The sequence below is a fragment of the Bombina bombina genome, chromosome 5 (genome assembly GCF_027579735.1).
Source record: "Bombina bombina isolate aBomBom1 chromosome 5, aBomBom1.pri, whole genome shotgun sequence".
Taxonomy (NCBI): domain Eukaryota; kingdom Metazoa; phylum Chordata; class Amphibia; order Anura; family Bombinatoridae; genus Bombina; species Bombina bombina.
In genome coordinates this window covers 365,136,269-365,149,588 of record NC_069503.1, presented here as the reverse complement: position 1 = coordinate 365,149,588, position 13,320 = coordinate 365,136,269, and the positions used below count along the sequence as shown (strand labels likewise).

At 38.6% G+C, this 13,320-nt stretch overlaps 1 protein-coding gene across 1 annotated transcript in view; it reads left to right on the top strand.

Moving 5' to 3' along the window:
• The window catches only part of HIBADH (3-hydroxyisobutyrate dehydrogenase), a 345,089-nt gene that overhangs the window by 43,009 nt on the left and 288,760 nt on the right, over positions 1-13,320 (top strand). The window contains exons 3-4 of the mRNA XM_053714182.1: positions 3,735-3,844; positions 8,781-8,902. Of these exons, the coding sequence (XP_053570157.1) occupies positions 3,735-3,844; positions 8,781-8,902 (232 nt within the window). The remainder of the gene's footprint in view (positions 1-3,734; positions 3,845-8,780; positions 8,903-13,320) is intronic.

Genomic DNA, 13,320 nt, shown 5'->3' with positions numbered 1-13,320 from the left:
CCTATCCACAGAGCTCATCACAAGTTCCTGAGGTTTGCCTTTCTGGACAAACCTTTTCAGTTCGTGGCTCTTCCTTTCAGTCTGGCCACTGCACCCAGAATTTTCACAAGGGTTCTGGGGTCTCTGCTGGCGGTTCTAAGGCCGCGGGGCATTGCAGTATCGTCTTATCTGGACGATATTCTGATCCAGGCGTCTTATCAGCTAGCAAAGTCTCATACCGACATTGTTCTATCCTTCCTGAGGACTCTGGGTGGAAGGTAAATCTAGAAAAGAGTTTGCTAGTTCCACAGACAAGGATTCCTTTGTTGGGAAATCTAATCGTCTCTCTGTCCATGAAACTCTTTTTGACAGTCAGAAACTTACAGATTCTGAACACATGCCGAGCTCTTCAGACAAATACTCGGCCGTCAGTGGTTCAGTGCATGGAGGTAATTGGATTGATGGTAGCGGCAATGGACATCATTCCATTTTCTTGGTTTCATCTCAGGCCTCTGCAACTGACCATGCTCAGTCAGTGGAATGGAGACTATACAAATTTGTCTCCTCAAATAAATCTAGACCAGAGAACAAGGGACTCTCTTCTATGGTGGTTGTCGCTGGTTCATTTATCCCAGGGGACATGCTTCCGCAGATCCTCATGGGTGATAGTGACAACGGCTGCAACCCTGATAGTATGTGGAGCAGTCTGGAACTCCCTGATGGCTCAGGGTGTATGGACTCGAACTGAGTCTCTACTTCCCATCAGTATCCTAGAGTGGAGAGCAATATTCAATGCACTTCAGGCTTGGCTTCAGTTGGCTGCGGCCAAGTTCATCAGATTCCAGTTGGACAACGTTATGACTGTAGCTTACATCAATCATCAGGGAGGAACAAGGAGTTCCTTAGCAATGACAGAAGTAGCCAAGATAATTTAGTGGGTGGAGGCTCACTCTTGTTATCTGTCGGCGATCCACATCCCAGGTGTGGAAAACTGGGAGGCGGATTTTCTGAGCAGTCAGACCTTTCATCCGGGAGAATGGGAACTTCATCCGGAGGCATTTACCAACCTGATTCTCGGATGGGGCAGGCCGGAGTTGGATCTTATGGCGTCTCGTCAGAATGCCAAGCTTCCGAGATACGGATCAAGGGATCCCCAGGCTGAGCTGATAGATGCCTTGGCAGTACCTTGGTCTTTCAGCCTAGCTTATGTGTTCTCTTCATTTGCTCTCCTTCCCCGGGTGATTGCTTGAGTCAAACAGGAGAGGGTTTCGGTGATCCTCATCGCTCCTGTGTGGCCTCGCAGGACTTGTTATGCCATTCTGGTGGACATGTCATCTCAGCCCCCATGGAGGCTTCCATTGGGGAAAGACCTTCTCATTCAGGGACCCTTCCATCATCCGAATCTAGTTTCTCTGCAGCTATCTGCTTGGAAATTGAACGCTTAATTTATCCAAGCGAGGGTTTTCCTGATTCGGTCATAGATACCTTGATTTAGGCACGTAGCCTGTTACTAGGAAAATTTTCCATAAGATATGACGTAAATATCTTTATTGGTGCGAATCCAAGGGCTTCTCATGGAGTAGGGTTAGGATTCCCAGGATTTTGTCTTTTCTCCAAGACGGATTGGAGAACGGGTTGTCAGCGAGTTCCTCAAAGGGACAGATTTCTGCTTTATCTATTTTGTTGCACAAGCGTCTGGCAGATGTTCAATCTTTTTGTCAGGCTCTGACTAGAATCAGGCCTGTGTTTAGACCAATTGCTCCTCCTTGGAGTTTGAATTTAGTTCTTACAGTTCTTCAAGGGGTTCCGTTTGAACCTATGCATTCCATAGATATTATGTTACTATCTTGGAAAGTTTTATTTTTGGTTGTTATTTCTTCTGCTTGCAGAGTATCTGAGCTTTCAGCGTTACAATGTGATCTCCCAATCTTATTTTTGATTCGGATAAGGTGGTGTTCGTACCAAACCTGGTTTTCTTCCTAAGGTTGTTTCAAATCAAAATATTAATCAGGAAATTGTTGTTCCTTTCTTGTGTCCTAATCCTTCTTCTAAGAAGGAGCGACTGTTGCATATTTGGACGTGGTCTATGCCTTGAAGTTTTATTTACACGCCACTGAGGATTTTTGTCAATCGTCTTCCCTGTTTGTTATGTTTTCTGGGAAGCGTAGGGGTCAGAAAGCTACGGCTACCTCTCTCTCATTTGGCTGAAAAGTGTCATCCGTTTTGCATATGAGACTGCTGGACAGCAGCCTCCTGATTGAATTACGGCTCATTCCACTAGGGCTGTGGCTTCCTCATGGGCATTCAAAAATGGTGCTTCTGTTGAACAGATTTGCAAAGCTGCAACTTGGTCTTCTCTTCACACTTTTTCCAAATTTGATACTTTTGCCTCGTCCGAGGCTGTTTTTGGGATTAACGTTCTTCAAGCAGTGGTTCCTTCCGTTTAGGTTCCTTGTCTTGTCCCTACCCTTTCATCCATGTACTGAAGCTTTGGTATTGTATCCCATAAGTAAGGATGAAATCCGTGGACTCATCGTATCTTGTAAAAGAAAAGGAAATTTATTCTTACCTGATAAATTTGTTTCTTTTACGATACGATGAGTCCACGGCCCACCCTGTTTTTGTAAGACAGGTCTTTTATTTTTGTTAAACTTCAGTCACCTCTGCACCTTGGCTTTTCCTTTCTCTTCCTAACTTCGGTCGAATGACTGGAGGGTGAGGGAAGGGAAGAGCTATATATACAGCTCTGCTGTGGTGCTCTTTGCCTCCTCCTGCTGACCAGGAGGCGATATCCCATAAGTAAGGATGACATCCGTGGAGTCATCGTATCGTAAAAGAAACAAATTTATCAGGTAAGAATAAATTTCCTTTTTTTGACTAAACCTCGGGCACCTCTACACCTTTTTGTGTTATTCCTTGTTTCCATTTTCCTTCGGTCAAGTGATTGGGGATTATGGGTAGGGGAGTGACACTTAACAGCTTTGCTGTGGTGCTCTTTGCCTCCTCCTGCTGGCCAGGAGTGATATTCCCACTAGTAATTGATATCGTTGTGGACTCTCCATATCCGTAAAGAAACAAATTCATCAGGTAAGCATAATTTTTTTTTTCCAGTTTAACCAATATTTTATTGCTGTCTTTATGTCCTTTTCTATCTGGCTTATGTCTATTTAAAGGTACACTAAAGTAAAAATTTTTTTTTTCATGATTCAGATAGAGCATGCAGTTTTAGAGACTTTACAATTTACTTATATTAACACATTTTTGCCCATAAATTTATGTATACACACTTTGTGAGACACCTGCTTTTACTGAGCTTGTGCAGAAGTTCACGGGTATACATATACTAGTCTGTGATTGGTTGATTGCCGTCACATGATACAGGGGGCCAGCAAATGTGGAAAAATAAATTTGTCAGAAAAAAATAAGTAGTACTATTGCATTGTCTTTTTATTATGCACTTTTAAATGATATAATTCTACTGTATTTAGTGGTCCTTTAATTTCTGTCTGTGTAAACACAGAAGTCATTTGTTTTTCTTTTACATCTACAGAATCCTGAGATGATTGTGTACTTTATATTTTGTGGTTCAATTTTGTTTGAGGTTTTTCAAGTTTATGTTCTTAAAGGTTACACTTTATTTGTATCTGTTTTTTTAAAGTGAGTCAGTAATTGTAATCTATCAACATGTGATGTGTATTACACAATGCTAGACACAGAAAATTAAATACTTTATTTTCCGTATTATCTATCCACAGATAGTAGATTCACCCGGTGATGTAGCAGAAAAAGCTGACAGAATTATTACCATGCTGCCCTCAAGTGCAAATGCTGTAGAAGCCTATAATGGATCTAATGGAATTTTGAAGTAAGTCTTACATTTGTCTAATTTAAAGTGAATATCAAGTTAGCACGGGTGCCTCACGGCATCGTATAGACTTTTAAAAATTAGCCTGAGTTTAATTCCTGAAATGTTTGATATTTATTTATTTTCTTACATGTTTACCGATCCGCTGATAAGCGCAGCTCTCCCGCCCTCCATATTGTCTAATTAATTGATTGACAGCTGACGTTTCTTCAAACAACTAATCCTCGTTTCCCCCCGGACTGTTACGGTTATGCAAAGAGGCTGAACGACCCGGGGGGAAACAAGGATTAGTTGTTTGAAGAAACATCAGCTGTATCAATTAGACAATATGGCGGGCGGGAGAGATGCGCTTATTGGCGGATTGGTAAAAATGTAAGAAAATAAATATCAAACATTTCATTAAACTCAGGCTATTTTTTAAAAGGCTATATGATGCCGTGAGGCATCCGTGTTAACTTGACATTCACTTTAATTGGTTTACAAAAATAATTATATTATTGCTTGCTTGTGTATGGAAGTTAATTTTTCATTTAAAGGGATATGAAACTAAGAATTTTTTCATAAACCGCTAATTTACTTCTATTATCTAATTTTGCTTAGTTCTCTTGATATCCTTTGTTGAACAGCATACCTAGGTAGGGTCAGTAGCTGCTAGCTAGGTGCTGATTAGTGCTTGCACATATATGCCTTTTTTAATTGGCTTACTAATGCATTCAGCTAGCTCCCAGTAGTGCATTGCTGCTCCTTCAACAAATGATATCAAGAGAGTGAAGCAAAATTGATAAAAGAAGTAAATTGGAAAGTTGTTTAGAGATGCATGCTCTTTTTTTGAATAATGAAGGCAAAACAATTGTTTCATGTCCCTTTAAACACTTTCCTTTATACTCTTTCAGTACTGCTTTATGGTTATGGAGCCATAGTCTAGGCTCAAACAAGATTAAATAATTATTATAGCTTAGCCAATACAATCTTGTTCCTTTTCTCTTTTGCATCCCTTACTAACTTCCTGATGTAGATATAATAAGACAAGTTATGTGTATATGCTTACTTTCTATAGTAAAGGAAAATTCAGTTTGTGATTCAGGTATGAAATTCTGTTTTAACACCATTACCTTATCTAGATTCGCTTGCAGTGCCTAAGTATGGCTTCTTCATTGATTAAACCGTGTAACAGGAGCATGTTCTGCATGATAAATTTGTACATTGTGTTGAAGATAATTCCAGCGCTTGCTCAATAATCTATTTATTGGAAATCATTGGATTTCTACTGGAGCCCTGTTTCCCCTTCTCTACCCACTAAGAAGAACTTGGACTGTTTATGGTTCACCTTAATGGTGCTTTTTTCTTGATTGTGTCTGTTTTTCCCTTCTATTACACTCCAAAAATGTAATGAGTAGGCCTGGATCTAAGACTGAATCAAAACGTTTCTGAAATCCAAAGATCATGCAAAGATGATAGATTAGACTATGCAGGGGTTCAGACATGGTGGTGAGTGGGAATGAAGCATGTTTGATTATGTTTGGTATCTTGTGCTCCATTAGGAAGTTAAGAATTTTGGAATATAATACTTTATTCAACAGGTTTCCTATATTGCTGATACAAATGTCTTAGAAATATGTTGAATCCTTTAAGCCAACACTTCTATAGATTCTATATCTTGTTTCCAGTGTGTTCTCTCTCGTGCTCTCTCGCTGTCTCTTGTTATCGGTATCTCTGTCTCTCTCTTGTCAGGTTAAGATATAAATATAAAGAATGTTAAGGGGGCGTGTCTGAACGGTGATCTAAATGGTCGCACTTTCCAAAGCTCCAGCCCACAATCTGACAAACACGCTGATTATCAGATCCATCCTACAGGGAAAGTCCCTTTACTTATCATACCTTTCACCACTACTCTGCAGTGTATTACACTAGGGGAATGTTTTACTGTATTTTTGACGTTGAAGATGGGAACAGACAGTAAGGGCCTAGAGCGGCGGCTCACATACGGCAACGCCTTCCCCCTCGGTACACTGAGGTATTTTGCCACAACTGATCAAAGCAGTGCCTGTACGAATCCTGCCAAGCTGAATATTGCCAGTGAAATGTGGAAAGCAATATCAGAATCATAAAGATCAGACTCGGTTAACGTCTGTATAACAGCTGAAAATGACCACCACGTTGGAAATAGACTTCGAAAACTTTGAGAAAATTATGCTGAACCTCATAGATAAAGCTCCACTGGACTTCCTGATTAATCGTAGCTTTATACAGGGAAAAGTATCAAAGGAACCTCAAGAAACGGATGCCACGAATGCGCAACAGCACGCCATCTTGGCCGAGTATGCAAAAGCACTGGGTCCACAAATGAGCAACATAAAACAGATGAAACCATCTTTCACCATGCAGCATAAACCTCTTTGCAAGATAAATCCTTGTATCTCTTCAATAACTACTTTACATGAGGGGAACTCATTTAACACAATCTTGCCGAACCTAGAAGTCATCAGAGCCTCAGCTAAGCCTCAAAAGATGGAGGGCACCTCTCCGCTGTTTGCGCTTTTGTGGGAGCTTGGAGGGGGTTCCCTGGGTGTTGCAGACACTGGGGAGACTTGCCTCTTACCTGCTTACATGTTTCTGGGATGTGATAAGAACGCTCTTCTTAGGCAAACTGTAGATCCATGTAATGAACCTTTTATACAGACGGCTCTCAACCATCTCGGAGAACTATCAGAGGTATTCAATCTGAATCTTTCACCTTCTATTTCTACTCCATACCAGCAGGGAAACCTCAACGGAACACTTAAACTGTTACCTTTATCTGCAAACAAAACCCTATGGCTGACTGAATATGTGTTATAATTTAACCATAACGTTACTGGTAAAATGATTCAGACATGGTTCAAAGTCACACTGTTAAATCCTTTTCTGTCGTATTATTATGAAGTAATAAGATAGCACACGCTTTTCATGTTTTTTTAAAGTATTTTCATAAGTAGTTGTATCACCTATGATTACACTTAAACTCTCCTCTTTAGTTAGGCCTCTGTTACTAGATGTCCTATTCAGAAAAGGGGAAAAGTCATATATATATATATTTTTTTGTCTAAAATATATGCTCGATATTAACACTAATAGTTTGACCTCTCACTGATTTGGTTGATGCTGTTGAATATTACTATATTTTATATCCACGAGTTCTATAGGGGACATATTGTAGATTCTACATACAGCAAGAATAGATTATACAAGTATAATTAGTGTTGCATCATATATTCCTTTATTACTCTGCACTATTTGGTAGGACATAGAAGCATCAGTTCCCACATACTCTATTCACCATAATGTATGCATGGATAATTTGTTGTTGTTACGTTTACCAAAACAATTGTGGCAATTTGGGGGGGGGGGTTGTAGGGGGGCCCTATTATGACAACTTATGTATAGAAAATAAATCAAATGTTGTCAATATTAATATAGTATTAAGTTAACATAGGCTTCTCCTCTGGGGCTAGAGGCCGAAGCCGTGGGGGAGACAAAAGTTAGTATAGCTTTACGCAACATATGCCAACCTATTATCGACTGAGAAATTCATGACTAATATAACATAACGATACCACGCCGTATCATAAAACACTGGAAAGCATTTGCATACATTCACTTTTTATGGATCCTAGAGCTATGCTCCCTTTGAGTCAGTATCATTGCTCAATATTACTGAATCAGTACATATATACATGAGTAGAATAATGGATAGTATGCTTCAATTGGTACGATCCCCTGCTAGATAACTCTTATTTCCCCTTTGTTCAATATGACTTGATTGGATACTCTATTAGTTACTTTTAACTTCAAATAGCACTGTAATGCGGTTTTTATGTGTTTTCAGTTATGGCTAATGCCGCCTACCATACAATTATCAGTTTAGTATAATTCTGTTTGTTGATGCACTTGTTTATGTGTCTTTATATAATGTTAACCCCTGATCATAGTAAATTTACAATACTAAGGTCCAAGAGTGTCCTATATCACAGACTAGGGGAGAAAATATTGAGGAAAGAACTCTTCCAGGTATACTTTTATATGTCAAATGTATTGGTAATATCTGAAGCCTTTGTTTCCAAAATATGCTGTGAATATGTGAAGCCTTGTTTGTACCTCACAAACTTTCTTATGTATGCATATATTTATATTTATCCTCAATAAAAAAAAATAAAGAATGTTTATTTTAGGTACATACATTTTGTATTTATAATGAAGACAATGATTAAGTGTAATACACTAGGATTTACCAGTGCTATAAATAAAGGCTACCTTCAACCAGAAGTTTAAAAAAGTGTGTAAAAAGTACCTTTTATTTTGCTGCAGCTTCGCTGCTAAACTAAGCGCCTCTATTTTTTTTTTCATTAAGGTGACGTTTCCACCTCTTTGCCAATAGCCGGGATAACTATACAGTACCATGCTATTGCAAGGGACATGAAACTCCATTTTTTTTTCTTTCTTTCAGGATTCAGATATAACACAATTTTAAACCAATGTCCAATTTAGGAGCAGCAATGCACTACTGGAATCTAGCTGAGCACATCTGTGAACCAATGACAAGAGGCATATAAGTGTATGCGCCAATCAGCAGCAAGCGCCCAGTAGTGTATTTCTGCTCCTAAACCTACCTAGGAATGTTTTTCAACAAAGGATACCAAGAGAACAAAGCAAATTAGTAGGCTCTTTCTGAATTATGAAAGTGTAATTTTGACTATCCCTTTAATGACTTGGGAGACACGTGGCACCTTTATCTTTAAGACACTTTTATTAGTTCTATTATGTACAGTTATTTAGAAACATATATATTTGATCAACATGTTTTATATATTCTAAATTCCTATTTGCATGAACTCTCCCTAATAAATGTCTCTACTGGTGTTTTTGTTCCTTTTAACATGCCCGTTCTAATTACCTTTAGGAAAGTGAAGAAAGGCTCCTTGCTGATTGATTCAAGTACTATTGACCCTGCGGTATCTAAGGAATTGGCAAAATCTGTGGAGAAAATGGGAGCAGTGTTTATGGATGCACCTGTGTCTGGGGGTAAGAGAGCAAATACTGTCACTTCTGCTTTACTGGTTTTACAGAAATAGTTGGCTAAAATGTTTTTAATATTTTGAAACCCAGAAAACTTGAGAAATTGAATGCAAATATTTCTTTTTTCACAGACTGGGTAATATTCATTCCTACATCTATTAATGCAGAAATATTGCCCTACTTTCTATATAATTCATTCTAATGCAAACATTACTTGCTCTAATTAGTTAGAACATGTAACTTTTGCATTAGTGAGCCTATGTGTTTAAAGGGACAGTCAACTCAATTTTTTTTATTGTTTAAAAAGATAATGCCTTTATTACCAATTCCCCAGGCTTGCACAGCCAACATGGTTATATTTAATACACTTTTTACCTCTGTGATTACCTTGTATCTAAGCCTCTTCTGACAGCCCCCTGATCACATGACTTTTTTTATTATCTATTGACTTGCATTCTAGACAATTAGTGCTGTGTTGCGCACAACCCACGGGTGTGAGTAAAAGGTTATCTATATGGCCCACATGAACTAGCAGGTTCCTGTTGTAAAAAGCTTATAAAAAAGCATGTGATAAGATGATTTCTGTAGTGGCTTAGAAACAGGTAGAAATTTAGACGTTTAAATGCTATAAAGTATATTAAAGCGGCATAATACTTATATGCTACATCACTTGAAAGCGATGCAGCATAACTGTAAAAAGTTGACTAGAAAATATCACCTGAACATCTCTATGTTAAAAAGGGAAGATATTTTACCTTACAATTTCCTCAGCTCACCAGAGTAAGTGCTGTGTAAACAGTTAAACTTCAGCTGTTGTCCAGCTGCAGGTAAAAAAAAACTACATGAACAGCAGCCAATCTGCATCAGCAGTGCTTAGGTCATGAATTGTAATGTCATAAAATTTCATAGTAAACTTTCTTAAACTGAATAGGAAAATAACATAAGTGGGTCAGGCATACTAATTTGCTGCTTAAAGTCCTTTGCAATGGGGTGTGAATACTTAGGACATTTTGAGGTAAAATATCTTCCTTTTTTTTTTTTAACATAGAGATTTTTAGGTGATATTTTATAGTCCGCTTTTTACAGCTATGCTGCATCACTTTCAAGTGTTTCAACATTTGGGTATCACATTTGGGTATCATGTCCCCTTACTATAACTATGTTGGTTGTGCAAAGCTGGGGAATGGGTAGTAAAGGCATTATTTATCTTTCTAAACAATTTTGGTGTTGACTGTCCCTTTAACCTCTGCAAAGGGGTTAAAAACACAAGTAAAGTTGCAGCTCCTGATCTGGACACTGCTGGTGGGGTGTGTTACTGCTGCTCCTGATTGATTTACTGTCCTTGTTCTGCATCGGAGCTGAACTTTGCTTCTGAAGACGTAATTTGTGTCATACCAGCTACTGCTGACTCACTGTGAAGGTGTGATGTTTGAATAATGGTGTACGACCTTCACAGGATATTTGCATATGCCACAGAAAAACAGTAATAACTTTTATTAGAAGCAGTTTTGCTAATTGAAGTATATTTCAAATTGAAATGCACCTATGCAAATTTCTATCCCTTTAAAGGGACAATAAACACCTTGTAATTATAAGACATGTTTGCTGCCTTGCTATAGAATAGCATATCAGACAAGTGTAAACATGTTTAAAACAAATTAACATATTGTTTGCTGCAATTGTCACGGTCATTAAAGGGACATAATACCCATATGCTAAATCACTTAAAAGTGATGCAGCATGACAGGAAAAAGTTGACAGGAAAATATCACATCAACTTGTCTATGTAAAAAAAGGAAGATATTTTACCTCAAAATTTCTTCAGCTGACAAGACTAAGTTTTCTATAAAGAGTTATACTTCAGTGACTGTCAGCTGCAAGTTGGAAAAGAAAACCCCAACAACAATAGCTGAAATTGTGAGCTTTCACTTCCTGTTCGAAAATGAAGTGCAGAACATTGTTATATTCCACATGGCCATTGGCTGCACACTCTAGTGACCTATTTATAACTGTCCCTAATTGGCCACAGCAGAGAAAGTAACCTAAGTTACAACATGGCATCTCCCATTGTTTTATAGAGATTAAATCTTTACACTTATTTTGTCACTATTTAAACAGATTCAGACTAATCGTTTATTTGAATGCATTTTTCTATCTGTTTTATTTAGTGTTTAATGGAAACGGTTCAGTGTCAACATAGGTGATATAGATAGTGATATAGAAATAGATGATCCGTAATGAGTATTACACATTCTGGCATGTGTTTTCTTTCTAATGATACAGTGAGTCCACGGAACATCATTAATTACTTTTGGAAATATCACTCCTGGCCAACAGGAGGAGGCAAAAAGCACCACAGCAGAGATGTTAAGTAGCACTTCCCATCCCACAAATCCCAGTCATTCTCTTTGCCTCTAGTGCAAGGAGGAGGTGAAGTAATTAGCTGTCTGATAAAGAGTCTTCTATCAAGATTTTTTTGTTTTTAAAGTTACAGCAGGCTTGCTTTGATCTTCCATCACAGTCTGGGAATAGCCGTACTCCACGTTAGTCTCTTTAGTAGGGCAGTGGTGGCTTTAAAGTAGGTAGGAACTTATAAAGTGGGCCTTTACTGAGTTTTCCTACCATGTTGCTTACCTGGTATAGAAAGTTTCACAGGTCTCTGTGAGGAGCGGCATCCTCTCAAGCCGGGTGAGCTGTCCTCCTGCCGGATGGCTAGATGCAGGTAGGTGCTGGTCTTCTATGTTTAGGGGACATGCACTCCTGATGTCTTATACTGCATATTTCCTGGCACGCATATATATCCTGAGGCAGGATATCATAGGCAGGACGCAGGCACTCATGATAATTAAGAGACTAAGGAACTTAGTTCAGAGGTTTATTGTTTCTAATAATCCTTGTGGTGATTTAACACTGCGTGCATAGGAATTTTAAGGATTATTCCTTTTGGCATCTGGCTCCTATCTTATGCATTGGATATATAAGAGTGGAGAGAAATGTTCAAAATCGCCTTTAATATGTGTTACGGCACTTTTTATTATCGGTTATTTGTAGAGTGCCAACAGATTCCGCAGCGCTGTACTTTGTGATTTTTACTGTCCTAGAGGTTCAAGAAAAGCTTTAGGTTTCTTATGTGATCAGCAGGTGATGCTGAATTTTTTATTAGACATGAGACGTGCAGCTGAGTTGATTTCATGCTATTTCTATGGAGTAAATTTGTTCCCGCCCTCATCTTCTTCTCTCTGCATGGCGGATAAGCGCCATTTTTATTTCCGAACGGAACGATGTGTCTGAACAGGGACACGCCTTCCTCTTGGTTCTCCGTCAGAACGGAGTTTACTTGCCGAAGATACGATGCTTGTTTTACTTGAGCTGGGCTTTTTATTATTTTAAGCTACTTTACCGTAGAAACGCCACTAGGCAAAATTTTAAAACTGAAATTTTGCAGGCTGGCGATGTAAAGCGGGCTAATAGTCTAAGAAGACGCGGTCTGGGGTACCTTACAATAAACTGGTGGTCTGTATAAGGCGCTACAAATTTTGACATGTTATCTGATGTTTTTCTTTCCCTAAATATTGCAATAAAAATTCTGCAGTTTATAAGTTTGTTTTTTTGAAAACTTAGTATTGTATTTGCAGTAGAGTTTTTGCCCACTTATGTTAGTGAGGCTTCTCTCTTAATTATAGGTTGTTTCAACTTTTATGCAGCAGTACATACCCTTTCTGAGGTATATAAGTCTCTACATCTTAAAGTGACCGTGTCATTTTAAATGTTTTGGGGATGTTTTTTACATAATTAATTTCCCCAATTTTTTTCCCTCTTTATGTCTCTCTGGATGATGCTGTTTAGGCTGTGCCACAGTTTCTCCTCAAACGTCCCAAGCCTTTGTATGGCGTCACCTGCAGTGCCCTGTGGTTCCTCGCAATCTCCTGGAGGAGTCATTTGCTTGCAGAATTGTTGCCCAGGTATCTTCGGGTATCTGTGGCATTTTCTGATTTTCCTATTTTAAAGGGAGATCGCAAGAGGAAAATTAACGTATCAGTAAGGTTTCTTTTCCGCTTGCTGCTACACATATTGTTCCTCTTATAGTGAGGAGGAGGATAGTCTGTAGCATCTGAGGGTTTAAGCTCCGATTCGGACAGTATAATTCCTTAATTTGGTGCTGAAATAGTTCTCTTCAGATTAAAGCCTGGACACCTTTATGTATTATTAAGCGGTTGGCTTCTGGATAGGCCTTGGCTCTCCTGTCATTGTCAATCATCAGAATCTAGTAAATTTAATATATACTAGGATTAATCTGTAAAGATTTTTCCTGTTCACGACCGTGCTAGGATAATTTTCTCAGGTATGGGAAAAGTCTAGGATTCCTTCTCCCCATCTCCTGTCAGTAATAAGCTGTCTCCTTTAAATTTCATGGCACATGATGC